Here is a 23,369-nt window from a genome sequence, read left to right as displayed (position 1 = left end):
GGGGCATATTCAGGGATTATCTGTGGCCTGAATACTTAGATGGGTATGTATTTTGGTATTTTTTATGCTTTCTGCTTGCCTACAGGTAGGTGTGATCAGGAAATGGACTTCCCTTTTCACTTTCCTTCTTGAGAAATTTCAAGATGCCACTGTTGGTCATTTTGGCGTAACTTAGGATTTAATTTTTGCCTGTTAACTTTTTTGTCTGCCTGTCCTGCTCTACAACCCCCATTCAGGCCTTTTTTCTAGTTTTAAACAGTTCAGGGCTGGCTTTGGCGGTTTGGTTTTAAGTATAAACGGTCTCTTTAAATTTCAAGGAGATCTGTGCGCATGCGTAGTAGAACCCTCTGAGGGTGGAACTGGGGTATCCACTAGCTCAGGCACCCCTATAGTTACCAGAATGGAGGTGCGCAGACAGCAAGGGACCAATGAACAGATACCAAACAAAAAGAATGTCGACACCTTTATCTCTGCAGTCTGTCAGTCATCCGTGGCTGCTCTCATCCTTCCTCTGCTTGGTTTCACCCAAGATGGCGGCTCCTGGAGCAGCTGAGCGTCTTTAATTAGAAAGCAATGGATTTCTTGCTTCTACTGCAAATTCTCCTAGCTATAAGCCTTCCAACCTTCTAAGTATTCCTTTATATGTGGTACAGAGTTCTGGGACCATCCCCTGAGCCTGCTTCTTCCGGTATTCTGTGTTGTTGCTCACGGAGCTCCTTACTGCACCTCCACCCTATCCGCCATCTTGTTTGTTCTCTTCATAGAATTTTTCGACTTACAATATTTATTGAAGATCATAGACTATAGGGCCTTCAGTGTTGATTGCTTTTCAATGTAAAGAAAACAAAAAGACCAATAAATAACATCATGATAAATGGAGAAAAGGCTGACATTGTCAAAGACTGAGATTCATGGGAGCAGCAGTCAAGAAATCAAATGATCTATTGCATTAGATAAAACTGTTACAAAAGATCAAAGATGTCAGTATAAGGATTAAGACATGTCTTGACCCAAGCCATCGTATTTTTAAATACCTTGTAGACATTTGAAAGTTTGACAGTGACTATAGAAGAATCATTGCATTTGAATTATAGTATTGGCATAGAATTTGAAAATACTGTGGCCTATCAAAAGAACAGACAAATCTGTCATGGAAAAAGTTCAGTCAGAATGTTCCTTAGAAGCGAGGATGGTGAGACTTTAGTACTTTTGGACATGTTGTCAGGGGTAATCAGTCCCTGGGGGACAGTATGCTTAGAAAATGAAGGGTCAGCGCAAAAGTGGAAGACTCCCAAAAAGATGGATTGACCCAGCAGCTGCAACAATTAGACTCAAACATAACAGTTGTAAGGATGGTGCTTGTCCCGAGAGTGTGTTGTGCATAGGAACTGACTCAACCTAATATCACTTAATGCATGTGCAGTTTTTAAATCACTAAAAAGGCATTGAGCCTTTTATTGCTTTATTAAAGTAAGGTTAAATGAGAACCAAATGCACCTAGAAAATTTTAAAGACACAATTTCAGAATGAATCACATTTGTTACCCAGGTATTGCCTGTATATAACCATCGTTGTTGCTGTGTACCACTGAGTCAGTTCCGACCCATAGTGGGCCATGTATAAGGTTTCTGAGGAGTATCTTTTGACCTTGAACTGCTGGCCTTGTGGTTCAAATGGTCATTGCAGTCCGGCACATTAACCCACAGCGCCACACCAGGACTCTCAGCATATGAAATTTCATTAAGGGACAGTTACTATATCTGTAGGATAAATTCCACAGGGGTCGATTTCTGAATCAAATTATTGTATTTCTGATATAAATTACCCTCTGTTTAAATTAAACCATGTTGAGGCTTTCGGTTCTGCATGACAGCCAGGAAAGTCAAGTAGGGGAAAGCTCTGGTGAGAAAGGAGGGGGATCTCATGAAGGAAACGTTCATATACCAAACGTTCATATACCAGACCCACGGCTTTTAAACTATCATAAGATCTAGTATTTCAGTCTCCTGAACTCACATTTTTGAGAAATCACGCTACTAAGGAAAAAGAAAGGCGCGCATTTTGGGACTCTCGCCCACGGGAGCGTGGGTTGCTCCTGCAACTGCAGAGTTTAGAGGGCGGGACTAAGGCTAGCCCGTTTGGAATGTGGTGTTTCCAGCAGGAGGCAAAAAAAGGGGTTACTTCACACACACAAAAAAGCCGCAAGAAATGACATCGCTCTCCCCCAAAATATCCTTGCCCTGGCTTGAGATCTCAGTAAAAATCAGGCAGGGGCAGTTCAACCACGCACAGAGAGAGGGAGAAAGGCGGCGACTTTCTACGTCATCCACCATCCCCCGTCCCTGCATCTAAGCCCCATGCCACCATTCCTAGGTAGCAGCGGGGATCTTTCAGTGGCTTTTCTGGCAGGACAGGGAACAGAAAAAGTTAACCAAAGCCGCGTCCCCACTTCAAAGTGGTGATTTCTGTCCATGCGTTTATATTACTTCTGGTTTTAGTCCTTTTGATCACACATTCTTCTTGGATGTGGGAACTTAATCTCCCTACATCGTATAAGAAGCAGCAGCAATCTTGGCCATATAGCCAAGCTATAAGCATACAACATAATACTCCACCACTAAGACAAGACCCAACCACATCTGCTATGCATTACAGACAAAAAGGGAAGCCCATCTCCTGATCATATTAATAATAATAATAACAAAAGAATAATCATGGCCAATAAGAAACAATCAACTTTATCGAAACACATCCAAAAACAGAAGAAAGAAGCTGACGCAAATGAGCTGGAGACAGACAAAGGCTTTATAGAGGAGGAGGAGTGGGTTTTGGCTATGCCTGAGAGGGAATTCAGAAGAATGATATGGAAACAAATTCAAATAATCCGAAAAGGAGTCAAAGAAAATAAGGAAGAAGTAAGGAAAGTACTGCAGGAACAATCAAATAGAATTGATGCAGTATTGGAACCAATTCAAAACCTGCAAAAAGATGTCCAGGTGATCAATAATAAGATATCAGAAATAAATAATAGGCTGAAAGGGGAAAGGAACAGACTAGAAGAGATGGAAGGCAGAACTAGTGAACAGGAAGACAAATCTCTCAGTACTGCCAACGTAGAAGAACAAGCAGCTAAAAGAATAAAACAATCAAAGAGAGTCTTAGATTCATGCTGAATAACATGAGGAATAATGTAAGAATTATTGGCATTCCAGAACAAGAAGAAGCAGAGACGTCCACAGAAGAGATAGCTGAAGAGCTTCTGGAAGAAAATTTCCCTAACATCTTGAAAGACGAGAAGATAAACATTGAAGAAGCCCAACATACTCCAGGAAGGATAGACCCCAAAAGAAAGTCTCCAAGACATATAATAATCAAGCTCTCCAAAATCAAAGACAACTTATAAAGATAAGCAAATAAGATTAAGCTCTGACTATTCAGAACAAACCATGCAGGCAAGAAGGCAATGGGGAGACATTATACAAAGCTCTGCAAGAAAAAAACTGTCAACCAAGAATCGTCTAGCCAGCAAAACTATCAGTCAGATATGATGGTGTGATCAAAATATTCCAGGACAAACAGAATTTGAGAGATTTTATCAAAACCAACCCACCATTTAAAAATATCCTAAAGGGAGTTCTGTAGACAGAGAACCAACAAGAACAGACAACAAACAAAGATTGACAGGTATGGCAACACCACCTGGAACACAGCCAACAGAAAGCAGAGTCCAGAACAGAACGAGACTACAACGACAGACTCAAAAGAACGGGGAGATCAACTGAAGGCCAAAAACATGTCAATTTCAAAGAAGGGACAAATGCAGCAACGGAAGCACAGGTGGTGAGGATGCCAGCTAGATTACAGGTTACAATGGAGTACCTTAAATGCAGAGAAAAGTTACTAGACTACAAAGTAACCCCAAAGAAAGTTAACACTCCACAACATATCATGAAAACGAATTCCCAAGCAGAACAAGTGAACAGAGAAACTAGGAGGAAACCGACCAGAAACAACTCAAAGGACATAAAGCCAACACAAGAAAAAAAGCAGAACCATAGAACAAACAGCACCGCCAAAAAAGTAACATAATGACAGCAATCAATTCATACTTATTGATAATTACATTGAATGTCAATGGATTGAATGCACCAGTGAAAAGACAAAGAGTGGCAGAATGGATAAGAAAAGATCCATCAATATGCTGCCTGCTAGAGACACACCTTACACACAAAGACAAAAACAAACTAAAAGTTAAAGGATGGAAAAAAAACTTACCAAGCCAACTGCAACAATAGACAAGCAGGAGTTGCAATACTAATCTCCAACAAAGCAAATTTTAAGATAAGAACAAGCATAGGAGACAAAGAAGGATACTATCTCATGAACAGAAGGTCAATCGAGCAAGACGACATAACTATAATAAACATACACGCTCCCAACGAAAGAGCACCAAGATACATGAAGCAAACCTTACTAGAATTGAAGAAAGAAATAGATAAATCCACAATTATAGTGGGAGATTTCAGCACACCACTCTTGAAAAGGGATAGAACAATCAGAAAGAAACTCGACAATGCGACAGAGGAACTTAACAACACAATCAACCAACTTGACCTCATAGATGTATACAGAGCATTCTATCCATCAACGGCACAATACACATTCTTCTCCAGTATGCTTGGAACATTTCCCAGAATTGACCATGTGTGTAGGTCACAAAACAAGCCTCCATAAATTCACAACCATCAACATTCTACAGAGCGTTTTCTCAGACCACAATGCTATAAAACTAGAAATCAACAATAAAAAGGCCAAAATAATAAAGTCAAATACATGGAAACTGAACAACACCCTGCTGAAAAGCGACTGGGTAAAAGAAGCAATTATACATGAATTCACAAAGTTCATGGAAACAAACAAGAATGAAAACATGACATATCTTTGGGACACGGCGAAAGCAGTCCTGAGATGACAATTTATTGTGATGAATGCACACATCCAAAAAGAGGAAAGAGCCAACACATTAACACAACATCTTCAACAGTTAGAAGCAGACCAGCAGAGGGAACCTACAGTCACCAAAAGAAGAGAAATAATAAAGATAAGAGCAGAAATAAATGAGATGGAAAACTATAGAAAGAATCAACAAGATAAATTACACCATGTTGAATTAATGCCATTTTATATTTTCAGTAGCAGTATCTCAGTGTCATTTCACAGCCTGCTCAAAAGAGTGATGTTTTATTTTTGCATTTTGGAGATTTTGTCTTTCTCATAGGCAAAAATACTTTGACCTAGTTCATTTAAAACAAAGTTGTTTTGAAACAATTTTAACTTTATAGGAAAATTGGAATGTTAAAACAGACTGATTGAGATGTAGTGAATTATTTAATGTTTCTTCTAAACTCCCACCAGTTGACTCTTCCTAATAGACTCCTGGTATGACGCTGTGAGTTAATGTGCTGGTCTTCAAGGTCGGTTTGTACCACAAGGTCTGGCGGTTCGGGCTCACCAGCCACTCCTTGGCAACGCTGTACAGCAGGGTCACTGTGAGTCGGAACTGACTCAACAGCACTTAACAACAATGGGTCTGAATTGAGTTCTGATGTTGCACTTTAGGATAAACAGTGGACTGCAAGGTTGGTGGTTCAAACTCACCAGACACTCCTTGGAAACCCTGTGCTGGGTCTCTGTAAGTCGAAACCAACTTGAACAGCAACAGGTCTGATAAGAGAATGTGGGGGAAGTTACTGAAAGGATTATATTATTTCAGTTGTCAATGATTGTTAACAGTTAATTATGATCACAGAAACTTGAAATTCTAAAATGGGCACAAAATGTGCCATCTTAGAAGTAGAGGGAGGACTCACTACCATCATAAAGAAAGAGACAGGAAGTGGAGTCTATCCTTTGGACCCCAAGATTCCTGTACATTGAACCTCTTCAACCAAGGAACAGAAAGCTGTGACACCAGAGGAGTGGCAGAGGAGCAGCAGCAGCAGAACCAAGAGCTAGAGCACAAGACAGGCCACAGAGCAAATAAAACTAAGTGACTACATACAGGAGTCTTGCTTACAGATTGGTGTGCTTCCAGGGACTTAATTGGAGGAACTAGGTTTGCTGACTCACAGAGCTATAGCTGAATGCCTTCAAGTTGAGGCTTCTAGTGGAGTGATGTGCATTGTGAGCATTTATCAAACCCTATACAGGATCGCTATGAGTTGGAATCGACTCAAAGGCACTATGGGATAATGCACTGGACCTCAAGGTCAGTTTGAGCCTTAAGGTCGGCAGCTCAAACCCACCAGCTGCTCTTCAAGGCTTCTAGTGGAGTGATGTGCCTTGTGAGCATTTATCAAACCCGATAGAGGGTCACTATGAGTTGAAACTGACTCAGTGGCACTTATCAACAGTAGAGCTTTGTAACATTGTCTGTGGACATGGCTGAAGAGTGTTTGTTCGGACTGGACGGACTGTGCCTTGAGCATTTTCTGATTCTGTCTTGTAACCTATTGTTAAGTACCGTGTCATCGGTTCTGACTCATAGTGACCCTGCACAGGATTTCTGAGGCTGTAAATCTTTATGGGAGCAGAATGCCTCATCTTTCTCCCATGGAACCGCTGGTAGTTTCCAACTGCCGACCTTGAGGTTAGCAGCCTGATTCGTAACCACTACGCTACCAGAGCTCCTTTGTAACCTGTTAACTTCCCTTAATAAATCCTGTAACTCTTGAGAACTGTGTGGCCAGTGTAATGAATAAATTATCTATCCCAGGTAAGGAGAAGAGAGTACTGTGGGAGGAATTGTTTGGTTAATTGTTGGGACTCGTATACTGTCCATTTATAATTTTCTTTATTGTTATCTCACATCAGTGTGGTACCCTTGTCTAAACTCAGGAACCAATATTGGTATGTTGTTAAGCCCCAGAATTTATTCATATTTTTCTACAGTATTGTTTTATTTTGGATTGTTGTAAATGACGTCGAATATCTTTTGTATGTTTAGAATAATTTGCATTTATCTCCTTGAAATATCTATTACTACTCTTTGTCTAAGGAGCTCTGGTAGCGTAGTATTTACGAATCAGGCTGCAAACCGCAAGGTCAGCAGTTTGAAACTACCAGTTCTTCCACAGGAGAACGATGAGGCTTTCTGCTCCCGTAAAGATTTATAGCCTCAGAAACCCTGTACAGGGTCACTATGAGTCGGAACCGACTCCACAGCACATACCCACCACCACCACCACTCTTTGTCTAGTTTTTATTGAACAAAAATAGCAGATTGCAATTGTGTTTCCTAACTCTTGTATAATATCATTAGGCTTTATCAGTTGAATTCCACCTAACAGGTTGTGGTGGTGGTGGTGGTTATGTGCTGTGGAGTCGGTTCCGACTCATAGCAACTCTGTACAAGGTTTCCGAGGCTGTAAATCTTTACGGGAGCAGAAAGCTTCATCTTTCTGCTAGGGAACAGCTGGTAGTTTCGAACTGCTGACCTTGAGGCTCGCAGTCCGATTCGTAACCACTATGCTACTTCTCCGTTTTCATAGTTGTAATCCTTGCCACTAATTTTGGTCAATAATAATTGTTATTTGAAACTTGGTGTGGCATTGTAGAATAAGCACTACAGCTTATTGGTTTGAACACAAAGTTGACTGTTCAAACTTACTGTTTGCTCCTCGGAAACCCTATACAGGGTCACTATGAGTCAGAATCGACTCAAAAGCGCTTAACATCAACAATGTAAAAATATGAGTATTTTAAAGTGAGAAATGAGTTTAGTTCTTTGGTGACTCAGTAAAAAAAAAAAACAAAAAAAAAACAAGGTGTAATTATTGTATAAACTTGGAGCTTTCTTAGAAGTTAGCAGATGGAGGGACTGACATCAGTATATTACTTTGCAGAAAGTGGCTTTGAACTCTTTTGCACTTCACTTTTCCTTATCTGTAAATTGGAGGGGTGGCTCTGAACAAGATCTCTGTCCAAGTCTTATGATTTTGGGTAATCTTAGGAGACTCAAAGTTCTGGAACTGCAATTCAGGGACTTTGCCATGTAGCATAGTGGGTTACGAGTTGGGCTGCTAACTGCAAGGTCAGCAGTTCAAATTTACGAGCTGCTCGATGAGACTTTCCCATATCGATTTACAGCCTCAGAAATCCTATACGGGATCTCTATGGGTTGGAACCAACTCCACACACAGCATGCAACCAACACCACCAGACTTTGAGGCTAAATCAGAACCTTGGAGAGCTCCAAACAGAGCCATTGATAGTACTTGAGTTGGTTGCTTCTGAATTTTGAGGTACTTTAGTTTGGCATTAGCTATCTTTGAAAGGTATATATAAAGTGTGAAGGCATTAAAATTATTTATATTTTGAAAGTTTAGTATATCTAACACAAGGGGAGTTTATAATATTGTAGAGCAATGGTTGTGGATTTACAGCTGTGGTTCTCAAAATATTGTCCAGCCTCACTTGGGATCTTGTTAGAAATGCAAATTCAAAAGCCCAAATGCTGACCTACTGAATCAGAAACTCTGGGATCAAGCCCAATAGTCTGTGTTTTAATAAATCTACCAGGTACTTCTGATGGATGTTAGTATTTAAAGACACTGATTTAAAGACTTTGATAGTATTCACATTAAGGAGATGCTGTTGATGTTTTTGTTTTATTTGTTTTGTTTTGGGGGAATGAGGAGAATATCAGATCCCTGGATCTCCTTAGGGTTAAGAATCAAAAGTTAAGATATTTTATTCACACTGCTACCGAGTCCTCTTGTGGCCCTGTAGGATAATCATTCGACCACAAGATTGGTTTGAACTGCAAGGTCAGTGGTTCAAACTCACCAGCTGTTCCTCAGAAACCCTATACAGGGTCACTATGAGTCAGAATCAACTCAGCAGCACTTAAAAACAACAACCACCTGATCCACAGGTCTGTCTGGTCAGAGCTCATTTTAGCGTACACTACTCCTGGTGTGGTGCTGTAGCATAAGTACTGGGCTGCTAACTACCTGCCACTCCTCAGAAACGTTTAAAGGGTCACTATGAGTTTGAACTGATGCCAGGGCACTTAACAGTTTCTATTTACTGAGATTTGCAAGATGGATTGGCAAAGTGGCAGCATCATTGGGCTCAAGCGTGACAACAATAGTGAGGTTGGCCCAGGATCAGGCAGTGTTTTGTTCTCTTGTGTATAGGGTACTGACTCGATGGCACCTAACAACAATAAGCGCTATTGCTAAATTTATTCAAACTAACTCTGGTTTTCAAAAATAGACTTGAATGTGCATACAACTTTAGTAGTTTTATGGTTATGAATATTTATCTTATGAAAAGGTGTGGTACTGTAGGTTAAACATTGGACTGCTAACTTCAAGGTTGACAGATGAAATCCACCAGCTCCTTTGAAAACTCTGTACAGGGTCATTTGCATTGATACCAACTTGATGGCACTTCACAGTAGCATTCTCATAATATTTTATGTCTCCTAATAATTTATATCTCTTGTAATTAAACATATCCTTTGTCTTTCCTTTCTTTATTCCTACTGTTCTTTCTAGCCTTAATATGTGAATGTAATTTTGGACTCCTTTGTTCCTCTGATCTGTCTGTATGATCATGCCACGTTGTCTTTAATCCAAAAGCTTTTACATCTCCTTGAAGAGATTAGCTTAGATTTATCTGGGACCCAAACCAAGCTACCAAAAAAAGTCTTAAAATCAAACACTATAAGGCATTCTTTGGTTCTTGTGGAAGATTGTTTTCCTTACCTTTTCTGTACAAATTTTAATATTAGTCTTTAATTTTTTCAGACAAAATCTTCCAGGATTTTAATTAGAATTGCATTTAACCTATAGCTTAGTTTGGATAGATTTGACAACGGCCTTGAGTTTACAGTACATGTACATGATGATTCATTCATCTTTAAATCCTCACTATATTGTTTTGTAGGTTTTAATGTAGTCCTTAAAACTATCTAAATTGTGATCTTCTCAACTCCCTACTCACCACAGCCTACCTCATGCCACCAATATATTTTATGATAAAACTATCTCATGTTTTGTCATCCAGCTGTTTGTTTTTTTTAAATGGCAAATCAGTTTTTAATTAGAAACTACTCTCTATTAATAAAGTTGCTGATAGCATTCAGTCTTCATATTTTTATTCTTATTTTACTTGGCTAGGCAACTTTACCTACTAGTTATTTATGAATTTTAAGTATAAAGGATAAGATATCAGCATCTTGTAATAGCAAAGTCTAAACTGAAATAATGGTATCAAATGATACAAGGCACTTGGGTACTGGGATGTTATCCAAATAAATGCTGGATAAAGGAGCATATCATGTAGTTAAGGATATAGGGTAACATATACGATATATAGTATAACTCAGTAAGTAATTGGGTGCTAAATTAAGTAATATAATTTATAAGTTATGTATCTTTTAAGGGTTGTTAGGTGCCATGGAGCCAGTTCCAATTTATAGCACAACAGAATGAAACATTGCCCAGACCTTTGCCATCCTCACAGTTGTTATTAGACTTGAGCCCATTGCTGCTGCCACAATGTCAATCATCTCATTGGGGTACTTCCTTTTATTCTCTGACTTTCCATTGTCCCTCTCCAGAGACTGATCCTTCCTGATAATATGTCTGAAGTATGAGAGACAGATGGTGGCCATCCTGGCTTCTAGGGAGCATTCTGACTGTACTTCTTTCAATACAGATTTGTTAGTTCTTCTGGCAGGTCATGGTACTTTTAATATTATTTTAAGTGTTGTGTTGTTTGGTGCCGTTGAGTTGGTACCAACTCATAGCAACCTTATGCACAACAGAACAAAACACTGCCCAGTCCTGGGCCAACCTCACAGTTGTTGACACACTTGAGCCCATTTATGCTGCCACTTGGCCAATCCATCTCACTGGGAGTCTTCCTCTTTTTCTCTCACGCTCCACTTTACCAAACATGATATCCTTCTCCAGTGACTGGTTTCTACTGACAATATATCCAAAGTATGAGAGATGAAGTTTGGTCATCTTGGTCTCCAAGGAGCACTGTGGCTGCACTTCTTCCAACACAGATGTGTTTGTTAATTTGGCAGCCCATAGCACTTTTAGTATTCTCCTCCAACAGCATAACTTAAATGTATCAATTTTTCTATGGTCTTTCTTATTCACTGTCCAGCTTTCACATGCATATGAGGTTATTGAATATACCATCCACATTAGTCCTCAAGCTGACATCTTTGCTCTTCACCACTTTAAAAAGGTCTTGTGCAGCAGATTTGCCTATTGCAATATGGCATTTGATTTCTTGACTGCTGCTTCCATGAGTGTTGATAGTTGTTCCAAGAAGAATGAAGTCCTTGACAACTTCAATCTTTTCTCCATTGATAAGAATGTTGTTTATTGGTCCAGTGGTGAGGATTTTTGTTTTCTTGACATTGAGATGTATTCCATACCGAAGGCCATGCTCTTTGATCTTCATCAGTAAATATTTTAAGTCTTCTTCACTTTCAGCAAGCAAGGTTGTATCATCTGCATAGTGCGGGTTGTTAATGAGTTTTCCTCCAATCCTGATGCTATGTTTTTCTTCATATAACCCAGCTTCTCAGATTCTTTGTTCAGCATACAGGTTGAATAAGTATGGTGAAAGAATATACCCCTGTAGCACACCTTTCTTAATTTTAAACCATTCAGTGTTCCCATGTTCTATCTGAACAACTGGCCGTTGGTCTATGTACAGATTCCTCATGAGCACAATTAAGTGTCCCGGAATACTCATATTTCATGGTGTTGTCCTTAGCTTGTCATGATCCACACAGTCAAAAGCCTTTGCTTAGTTAATAAAGCACAAGTAAACATCTTTCTGATATTCTCTGCTTTCAGCCAAGATCCATTGGACATCAGCAATGGCCTCTTCTGAATCCGACTTGAACATCTGGAAGTTCTCTGTCAGTGTATGCTTGCAGTTGTTTCTGTATTACCTTTAATAAAACATCACTCCCGTGGGATATAAAAGATAATGTTCGATTTTCTCATTCTGTTGGGTCACCTCTCTTTGGAATGGACACAAATACGGATCTCTTCCAATCAGTTGGCCAGATAGTTGGCTTCCAGATTTCTTGGCATAGATGAGTGAGTGCCTCCAGTGCCACCTCACTTTCTTGAAAGACTTCAATTTCAATTTTTATTCCATTGTTAAGTGCTGTCAAGTCGATTCTGACCCTCATTGACCCTATATAGGGTTTCCAAGGAGCAGCTGGTGAGCTTGAACCACCAACCTTGCAGTTCAAACGACTTTGTTGTCTGATGCATTAGCCCATTGTGCCACACCAGGACTCCATTCTTTTAAGTACCTAATGTTAAATAAAGTATCCTTAAAAGGCTTGCAATAACTATGTGGAGGCCATGTCTGAGTTTTTTGGCTTCACAAGGGGGAAGAAGAATCAAGCTCAAAAGCAGCTCAAGGCAAATTTCTATGAAATAAAGATCAGATGTCCCTCTACCCTACAGCTTTCTTTATTCTGACACCAACCATCCCTCCCACCGAACACTCTTCTGCTTCACTTTTGGGTTTGATAATCCATTGCATTGGCCACATAAAATTCCCAATGATATGGTTTATTAGGGAAGTGAGCAGGAAACACGTCAGTTTTAGAAACAACTCAATATGCAGCAGTTTTCCAATCAGGAACACCTCTCGTCTGCTGTACTGAAGGCATGCATTGTTCTTGTCTTCAGCCTCTCAGCCATGTGCCTTCTTCCCTTCTGGGTAAATCTTACAAAGTTGTTTTAGCCAATATGTAAATGCCCAAAGGGCATGTTCTGCAAGCCAGCCTCTTCCCGTAGTCACTCAACTGTCTCTTCATGCCGCCCCTTCTGCCACTGCCTCTGTTGTCACCACTTTTCTAAATAGGGATATCATGCTCCACTCATGCCACTCTTTCTTGATGGTCCTGGCGTAGTCTATTCTTGCTTCTGAGATGGCTCCTTTTAAACCTAGCAGGATGGCAAAATAGCCAATCCTAGCGTTGGAGTCCTGTACACCCTGTTTGCATGGTTCCTTCCCAATCATTTGGAGGGGAATTAAGACGACATTGGATAGAAAAGCCATTATCAAGTAAATTCAGGGTACCAAAAGGAGCTCTGCCCTGTTGCAGTCACTTACTTACTTTTCAGCACTGTTCATAAATGCTCAAAGGCACTTAGCTCTAACTCCCTGGGTCAGCAAACAGCTCCCCCAATTAAGTGCTTGGAGGGAGGCACCCTCCTCCACATGTGAAACTTTAGCCCAAAGGCATGTAGCTTTATTTGCTCAATTGGCTGGAAAGCCTACCACTCTTATCTGCTGGTCATCTGCTCTTCCTCTTCTGTGGTGTCACAGCTTTCTTTTCCCTGGATTGAGGAGGTTCAGTGCACCAGAGATCTTGGGGTCCAAAGGATGCTCTCCTCTGCTGGCTATTCCGTGACATCCCCATTCCTACTTCTGGTATGGCTCATTTTATGCTCTGTTAGAGTTGCAAGTTTTTACAATTAATACTGTAATCACTCACAACTGAATATATAATACAGTCATCTTCACTTCCCACTTTCTCTTACCCAGCAGGGAAAAAGTTGTTTGGTAGCCTTCAGAAAAGAATCGAACCAGAAAATAGAAACCCAGGCAGTTTTCTGTCTTATCTTTGTTTTGTTTTTATCCTCTTCCCCCCCCCCCTTTTTTTCCCCAGCTTTATTTTAACCCTGTGCTACAGATGGGAAATGGGGAAATGGCTGAAGCCATAGTTCCGTTATTTTTGTATTTCCTGAGGTAAAGTAGTCAGCTATGATTTAGTTTTAAACCAAGGTGCCAAACGAAAGGGGAGGGACTATTGCCCAGCTTGAATGAATGCTTGTTCATGAATTAATCACCTATGGCTAAGTGGGATGGAACAATAGGTTGAAATGTTTTTTTCTGGGAACCTCCTCCTATGAACAAGTAGATTTGAGGTTAAGGGTCAAAACCCCATAGGTGTCCACAGTCTAATAGTGAATTGCAGGAATTAGTTTGACTCAGGGATTATTTTCCTTTTGTTGCTTCTTGTTGTTATTATGTGTCGTCTAATTGGTTCCAACTCATAGCAACCCTATATAGAGTTTCCAAGAAGTGACTGGTGGGCTTGAACTACCGACTTGGCAGTTAGAGCCCAGTGATATCCTACAGTACCAGACTAAGTCTCTGTTATTAACTGCTATCAAGTAAGTTCCTTCTGATAGCAACCCTATATAGGGTTTCCAAGGAGTAGCTGGTAGGTTTGAACTCCTGACCCTGTGGTTCGCAATCTGGTGCTGATCCTACAACACTTGTTAAGTGCTGTTGAGTCGGTTTCAACTCATAGTGACCCTATATAGGGTTTCCGAGGAGCGGCTGGTGAATTTGAACCACCCAGCTTGTGGTTCAAACTGACCTTTTAGTCCAGTGCATTATCCCACAGCTCTGCACCAGGACTCCAGAGCATGCAGTGGGATCATTCAAGAGTTAGTAGCTAGAATTCAGTGGAAGATTAGGAAGAAAATTGTCTAGCATACTTGTATGATTTTTCAAAAAAGTTGAGTGAAGTGTTGGTACATACCGTAATTTAAAGGAAGAGTGTGAACATGTTGTGCTTGAGGTATGACTGTTGTTTGTTACTAAGTTCATTGGAGTAGAAAATATAGTTCTAGAAAGTTGCATAACAAGAAATACAGAGTTGGAAGAGGATATAAAAGGAGCAAGTTTTTGAGTGGCACTCTTTCAGAAAATGCTATTAATACTTTTAAAGAGTCTTTAGAAATAAGCTACACCTGTACTTCTGTCATCTTTTGTTACCTGTAATAAGAGTCTGGATATTGGCATATAGTTTCCAGAAGTAAACACTTAAGGAATTTAAAGATACATGAAACTAGGGGCTTTTATATGAACATTGATGATGGTGTTGTTGTTAAGTGCTGTCGAGTCGGTTCCGACCCATAGAGAACCCTGTATAGGATTTTCAAGGAGCAGCTGGTGAGCTTGAACCATTGACCTTGAGGTTCAGACAAATTTGCAGTCCAGCACGTTAACCCATAGTGCCACACCAGGTCTCCATAAAGATAGATATGGCCTTTTTTTTTTTCACATTTAAAATGTCACTGATAATTCGTAGGTAGATGTTTGAAATTTTCTTCACCTTAAGAGCCCTGCTGTGACACTGTGGGTTAATACGCTGGACTGCAGTCAGTTTGAACCACAATATCGGTGGTTCAAGCTCACCAGATGCTCCCTGGAAACCCTATACAGGTAGCTATGGACCGGAACCGACTCAACGGCACTTAACAACAACAAAGTAACTTTAAGTGGGAAATATGTCAGCCTGTGCTCTTTTTAAATTTAAATTTTAAAATCAAATTCTTGAATGCCTATTGGTCTTTTCCTTCTCTCTTGTCTTCTCACTGACCTTTTGCTATATGTTCTTCAGATTTTATTTTATTTGTACTGTTCTATTAAATTTTAAATCATATATGAATCAAAATTTTACTATAGGACGTCAAAAAGTATTGCTACAAAACCATAGAAATGTTCATTGAGCAATAATATGAAAATATGAAGTTATTGTTTCTTGACATATCCATCATGCAGGTGTATATATTTATGAAGGCAATATCTTCATCTCTAAACTTTACTTCCAAATTCTGTACTCTTCAATTTACAGCGTGTCAAAACGGCAGATTGGTATCTACGAGGGACTCAAATTGAATTCCTTTTCAATGTTGTTTGAGTTATGGGAACAAAAAGAAGTCTGAAAGGACAAGATGAGTGTGTAAGGTTTGTGAGTGAGGTTTGCCAATGAAATTCTTGTAGGACAACTCTTGCTAGTCTTAAAAAATGAGCAGTTTCATCACTGTGATAGAAAAGAATTCCTCCATGTAACTTTCCTGGTCTTGTTCTCAAAATGTTCAGTTTTCTGAAAACATCTTCATAGTAAGCTCCTGTGATTGTTGGACCAAAACATGTTTAAACAGGTTTTCTTTGGAATAAACCAGTGCATATATGAACTGGAACACTAGTAGCAATACTTTTTGACTTGCCCTAGTATCTGCCACAGAGGTATGCGCTCTGAGATAAGCACTGGACTGCTAGCGGCAAGGTTGGATGTTCAAACCCACCAGCCCATTCCTCAGGAACCCTAAACAGGGTTGCTATGAGTCAGAACCGATTTGACAGCACCTGACAACAATGTCTTCCATTGTGCAATTAACTCTTGAGAACTGCTCATTAGCTCCTTTTTTGTCAATGCAGTTAGCAGTGTTTTATGATTAAATATGATAAAATGTATAACTTCATAATTTTTGCTTTGTTTGAAGAAATTTTTTTTTCTTTTATAGCCTTTAATCTAGACAACGAGCAACCAGATTATGATATGGATTCAGAAGATGAGACTTTATTAAACAGACTTAACAGAAAGATGGAAATTAAGCCTTTGCAATTTGAAATTATGATTGACCGCCTTGAAAAAGCCAGCTCTAATCAGGTACTGTACCACATAAAATGTCTCATGCTTTATAATTAATCCAATTAACAGCTTTAGTTTTTCATTTCTTTAGACCTGAGTACATTGAATATACTGTTTCTGGAATCTCTTTTCCAGCTACTCTAGAATTTCTGTTTACAACATCGCTTCAACTGAATACTTACTAATAGCTTCTTTGAATTGGATTATGAAGAGTAGTACTGCTCTGGCATTTTCTTGTTTGGATATATAAATAATTCCAGGTATAACATTATCATGTCCTTTGGGGACTGTCTTTTTGGTGCTTTAGTATAGAGCTTCATATTTATACCAAATCAAATATGCTTAATTGTTTAGGTTTATATTATCCTACTATTATTATCATTTTAATTATTTAAGTACAGTTTATATTTTCAGTAGAAGAAAGATATATACATATGCTAATGAACAATTTTCTTTCATGGGATGCTCAGACATGGCATTGGTAATTTAAAATGGTACTGTTGTTAAGTGCCGTCAAGTCGGTTCCGACGCATAGCGAACCCTGTACAGGTTTCTGAGGCTGTAAATCTTTACGGGAGCAGAAAGCTTCATCTTTCTCCCGTGGAGCAGCTGGTAGTTTCGAACTGCTAACCTTAGGTTCTTAGCCCAATTAATCACCACTACACTTTCATGAACAGTGTTCATGTGGTTTATACCCTTTGAGTTAGTAATCTCACCCCTAGAAATTTTTGTTAAGAGAAGGACTGTTGTTAAGTGCCATCTAGTCAGTTCTGACACATAGCGATCCTATATAGGGTTTACTAGAAGCGGCTGGTGAGTTTGAACCACCAGCCTTGTGGTTCAGATAGACCTTATAGTCATCGAGTACTTATCCTATAGCACCATAGTTCATGGCAGGTTTCATTATCTTATTTCATTTTTCCACATACTTTTTGAAGCCTCCTCACAGTGACAATTGTAAAGATGTTCAAAATAAGTTAGATAATACAGTGGATATATAATGTTTTTTTAAATGTTGTCAAGTTGATTCCTACTCATAATGACCCTGTATAGGGTTTCTGAGGCTGTAAATCTGCACAGAAGGAGAAAACTTCATTTTTCTTCTGCAGATCAACTGCTAGACTTGAACTGCTAATCTTGTAAAGCAATCCAGTGTTTATTTTACAGAGCCACAGCACTCCGGGTTAGCATCTTAAATGCTGTCAAGTTGGTTATGACTCACGGCAACCTTGCATCGGGTTTCCGAGGTCATAAATCTTTACAGGAGCACAAAGTCCCGTCTTTTTCCTGAAAAGCAGGTGGACTTGAACTGCTGACTTTATGGTTTGTGGTCCAGTGCTTATCCTACAAAACCACTTAATTTCCCCCTAGGAATGGCATGTAGCCATTAAAAATCACTAATTTGTAGGATATGTAATGCCATAGGAAGTTGCTCATTATGTAATGCAAAATTTCAAGAACAGGATACAAAATTATTTATGTAGAAAAAATCACATGTGTTTGAAGCATTTATATTTCACTTATTATGTGCATAGAAAAAGCAACCAAGAAAATTCAAGATGCCAACACTGATTCTAGTAGGTTTTGGAAATACTGGTAATTTCCATGGTTTTTTGTTGTTGTTGTTGTTTTATTTCCTAAATTTAATAATCTTTTTACATTTGCCTGTTAAAAATTTTTGGACTACTTTATGCATGCAAATCTATTATTTTCTCTTATCCCCAAAGTTAAGCCCTTTAAGGCTCTTTGGAAAGTGTCCCATACTTTTCCATTGTAAAATGACCTTGCTACATATTTAGCCTTACAGGTTAATGTTCGGGACTGCAAGGTCAGTTTGAAGTGCAAGGTTGGCAGTTCAATCTTAACCATCTACTCCTCGGAAACCCCATACAGGATTACTGTGTGTCAGAACCGACTCAACACTTAACAACAATCACTTTTTCTCCTCCCCCTATTTTGATAGATGATAATATTCGGTATATTATTGAAAAATACATTGAAAACTAAATTTTATAAATTTCAACCTGAATTTTAGAAAGTTGAACCTATTTGGGGGTGCATAGATTGCTGTGCTTGATTTTATTTATTGGAAATTTATTTTAGTTTTCAAATGTGGTATCCATTGTAATTGGTACTCATATATTTTCTGGAGATTTGGCCAATGCCATCATGTACGACTTTAGTATTTCTTTTTTAGATGCCAATTTACTTTGTTGTCCTAGAGTGGATCAAGCTAAGGAATATTATTTTATGGGAGTTTTATCCTGATCCTTGCTGCTTTGATCTAGAGAATATTTCCATCTTTTGCTCTGGTTACCTATTCCAAAAGAATATTTAATAGACTAAAGTATTAGATTAAGCATTTAAATATTAAAGCAGGTGAAAAACTGATGATAATGAATAATAAGTTACACCCACACACACAGATTTAAAAAAACATTTTAAGCATATTAAGTAAAATGTGATTGTATTACAAAACCCATTTAGTGAAATATTAAAGTCTAGTTTCTTAAACATTCATCTAAAAAGTCTTAACTACTTTCCTCTAGTTTCCTGTCCTCTGAATGATGCTAGTTACTTCCTGAAAACGATAGTTTGGTATTTGTAATTGAATAATGATGCTTTCAACTTGATGTAAAACTCATCTCTCAGTTGGTTGTATTGTGGTGACTTGTGTGTTACTGTGATGGTAGAAACTATGCTAGTGATATTTCAAATACCAGCTTGTCACCCATGGTGGACAAGTGTCGGCAGAGCTTCTAGGCTATGACAGATTACAAAGAAGGAAAAGGCCATTGACTTCTAAAAAGTTAACCACTAAAAACCTTATGAATAGCAACCACATTGTCTGATACAGTATTAAATATGAGCCCCTCAGATTGAAAGGCAATCAAAATATGCCTGGGGAAGAGCCACCTCCTCAAAGTAGAGTTGATGTGAATGGAGCAAAGCTTTCATATGCTGATGTGTCATAACTTACTATAAATGAGAAGAAACCATTAATTGAAATGGGAAGTGTATGAGAAAACAAAAATCCTCAGAACTGGTAAAAAGCAACATCATGATCAACAGAGAAAAAATTGAAGTTGTCAAAAGGTTTCATTTTACTTGGATCCATAATCAGTGCTCATGGATACAGCAGTCAAGAAATCATATGATATTTCATTTTGCAGATATGTTGTCAGAGACCTCTTGGAAATGTTTAAATAATTCCACTTTGAGTCAGAACTGAGGTGACTTCAAAAAGTTCATGAGCAAATGAAATTTTAAAATATTAGTAAATTTCCACAAACTTTTAAAAAGCTTTTTTGTACATATATGTTTCCACCACTCATATATCAGTTTATTTTGTTGTTTGTTGTTATGTACCGTGGAGTCGGTTCTGACTCATAGTGACCCTGTACAGGGTTTCCAAGGCTGTAAATCTTTACGGGAGCAGAAAGCCTCATCTTTCTCCTGCAGAGCAGCTGGTAGTTTCAAACTGCTGACCTTGCGGTTCACAGCCCGATTTGTAGCCACTATGCTACCAGAGCTCCTTTATTGTGTTGTGGTGACCTACGTTTTGCTGTGCTACTGGAAGCTGGTTAAAAATGAGGCTGCAAACTTCAAGGTCAGCTTTTAGAAACTACCATGGGGAACTGTTCCATGGGAGAAAGAAGAGGCTTTCTGCTCCCATAAAGATTTACAATCTCGGACACCCTGTACAGGGTCACATCACCACCACCACCACTGGAAGCTATAACACTGGTATTTTAAAATAACCAGCCAGTCACCCATGGTGGACAGGCTTCAGTAGGGCTTCCAGAATAAAAGTAGAAAGCAACAGAGGCAGAATGTGTAGCTACTAAAAACCTTATGAATAGCAGCAGAACATTTTTAGATACAGTACTAGAAGATGAGCCCCTCGGGTTGGAAGTCACTCAAAATACAACTGGGGAAGAGTTGCCTCCTCAAGGTGGAGTTGACCATGATGACACAAATGGAGTAAAGCTTTCGGGACTTTCATTTACTGATAGTTTATAACTCAAAATCAGGAGAAATATGATGAAATACAACTGCAAACTTCCATGAATAATTAGAACATAGAACGTACATAGTGTGATCTAGGAAAATTGGAAGCTGTCAAAAGTGAAATGGAACACAAAGAGCAATAGCCTAGGCACTTGTGGTAGCGGTAGTTGTGTGGCAAGTCAATTCAAACCCTATGGGTTTCTCAGGCAGTAAATCTTTACAGGTGTAGAAAGCTTCTTACTCCTGCAGAGCAACAGGTAGATTTGAACTGCTAGCTTTACAGTTAGCAGCTCAGCTTGTAATTGACTATGCTAACAAGGCCCTTATACCAGGCAGTCATGACCTAAAATCTGACAGTGTGGGAGGCAGGGCTTGATGGTGGATCTGGGAGAAGTGCAGTGAGGACCTCTGCCAGCAGTGACACCGAACACCAGACAAAGCAGGTTCAGAACCAGACCGTCCCGTCACAGAACTCTGAACTACATATAAAGGAATATTTAGAACGTTTGCAGGCAGATAGCTAGTGGAATTTGTAGCAGAAGCAAGAAAATTGGTGTTTTCTGATTGGGTGAGACAAAGTGGGGGAAAGGATCAGAACAATGCTCCTACTGCAGGTATCTGGCCCATTTTCAGAGACAAAGGTGTGGACATCTCTTTAGTTTTGTTTTACTATTTTGTTCAGTGGTCTCTCTCACTGTCTGGGCACCTCCATTCTGGTGACTAGAGGGGGTACCTGAGCAAGTGAACACCTCCCTACCCCCAGAGGATTCTGCTGTGCATGTGCACAGATCTGCTCAGCAAACTCTAAGAAGGGGAGAGAAAGGTTACTCTTAAAACCAAACGGCAGCGCAAAACAGCTACAGCTGGCCCTGATCTGATCACATCAACCTGGAGGCAATCAGAAAATATAATAAAACATCATCATATATTCGTCTAATTATTAAGGTCAAAGCTCACTACTGAAGATGCCCAAGAAACAGAAGACCATCTCTGCACACATCCAGAAACAAGATAAAGTAACAATGAGGTAGACTTAGACTTCATATTGGAAGGAGGGCAGGCTTTGGAAATGCCTGAGAAGGAATTCAGAAAAATGATACTGAAATGTATCCAAACACTTCACAGAGGGTTTGAGAAAAATAAGAAAGAAGTCAGGAAAGTACTACAGGAACCATCAAGTAAAATCTGACAGTGCATTGATTTTCTGTGCAGGGAACAACAGATTCAAGAGTAATAGTGTCACACGTTATCATCCAAAAGAACATTTTGAATCATGACTAATTGCAACTGTCACAATTGTAAAGGTTTTGTAACAAAAATGGGGGAGCAGTTAATCTTTCAGTCCAGAGACAAAAGACCCGAGGACCATCAAGGAAAAAGAGTACAAGTGGAATGCGGGCCCTTATCCAGCAAAGCAGCAACACCAGAAATGGAGGCAAAGATGGGGAGGGGACATGGAGACGGAGAATGGCTGAGGACTCGATTCATGGGAAGAGAGGGACTAAGAGATGGTAGCCGTGAGGCAGACTTGCAGAATGTGCCCTTTGGTGGTATAAATTATATATGACTTGAGTGTTGGGTTTTTTGTTTTGTCTTGTTTTAAAAGAGCTTAAGTGAATAGAGAGAAATACTGTTACCGATGGTACATGGAAGGGAATGTAATCATTGTGATGAAACAAGTTGTATGATTTGTTGAATATTAAACTGTTGATCTGCCCTGTAAACTTTCACTCAATCCACAATAAAAACTTACAGGAAAAATAAAAGAATATTTTGAGATCTGTCTTGAAGTACATTGCTATCTGTGATAGGATAATATCCATATGCCTACAGGGAGTCCTGATGTGGCACGGTGGGTTAATGCGCCAGACTGCAAAGCTGTTTGAACTGCAAGGTCAGCAGTTCAAGCTCACCAGCTGCTCCTCGGATCACTATGAGTCGGAATTGACTCGACGGCACTTCACAACAAGGAAGAACAGTTAATGCTGTTTTCAAATTTATAAACCAACCACTAAGGCATGATGAAATTGAAGAATTCTACTAACTTCTTCAGTCTGAAACTGAGAAATCATGCAGTCAAGATGTATTGATAGTTACTGAAGATTGGAATGTGAGGTTGGAAACAGGAAGATTTGTAGTTGAAAAACATGGCCGTGGTAATAGAAATGATGCTGGAGATCATGTGATAGAATTTTGCAAAACCAGTGACTTATTCATTGTAAATAACCTTTTTTAAACAACATAAAAGTTGACTATGCACATGGATCTCACCAGATGGAACACAAAGGAATCAAACTGACTACCTCTGTAGGAAGAGATGCTGGAAAAACTTAACATCATCAGCGAAAACAAGGCCAAGGACCTACTGTGGAAAAGACCATCAATTACTCATATGCAGTTTCAGGCTGAAGCTGGAGAACATAAAAACAAGTCCATGAGAGCTAAAATGAGTTGAATATGTTGATTTTTAGTGCCATTGGGTCAGTTCTGACTCATAGTGTCCCCGCATACAGTTTCCAAGGAGCAACCTATGGGTTTGAACCATCAACTTTGTGGTTAGCAGTCTAGTGGGGGGCTAAATATATCCCACCTAAATTTAGAGACCATTTCAAAAACAGATTTGATGCATTATACACTAATTACCGAAGATCACGAACATTACACAGGAAGAAAGCAAAAGGTAATTATAAAGACAGGAAAGAAAAAAAAGACCAAATTGGAAGTCAGAAGACTCTGAAATTTGCTGCTCTTGAGCATAGAGAAGCTAAAGCAACTGGAAGAAATGAGGAAGTCAAAGAACTGAACAGACAATTTCAAAGGTCAGCTCCACAAGACAGTCATGTAT

At 39.2% G+C, this 23,369-nt stretch overlaps 1 protein-coding gene across 1 annotated transcript in view; it reads left to right on the top strand.

The window, feature by feature from the left end:
• Positions 1–23,369, top strand: part of EPC2 (enhancer of polycomb homolog 2 (Drosophila)) — a 146,622-nt gene that overhangs the window by 78,229 nt on the left and 45,024 nt on the right. Inside the window, exon 3 of the mRNA XM_006834554.1 lies at positions 16,386–16,531. Within this exon, the coding sequence (XP_006834617.1) occupies positions 16,386–16,531 (146 nt within the window). The remainder of the gene's footprint in view (positions 1–16,385; positions 16,532–23,369) is intronic.

The sequence above is a fragment of the Chrysochloris asiatica genome, unplaced genomic scaffold, assembly GCF_000296735.1.
Source record: "Chrysochloris asiatica unplaced genomic scaffold, ChrAsi1.0 scaffold00012, whole genome shotgun sequence".
In the NCBI taxonomy this organism is placed as follows: Eukaryota; Metazoa; Chordata; class Mammalia; order Afrosoricida; family Chrysochloridae; genus Chrysochloris; species Chrysochloris asiatica.
The sequence above is the reverse complement of the archived record's forward strand: the minus strand, read 5'-3'. Positions and strand labels throughout refer to the sequence as shown.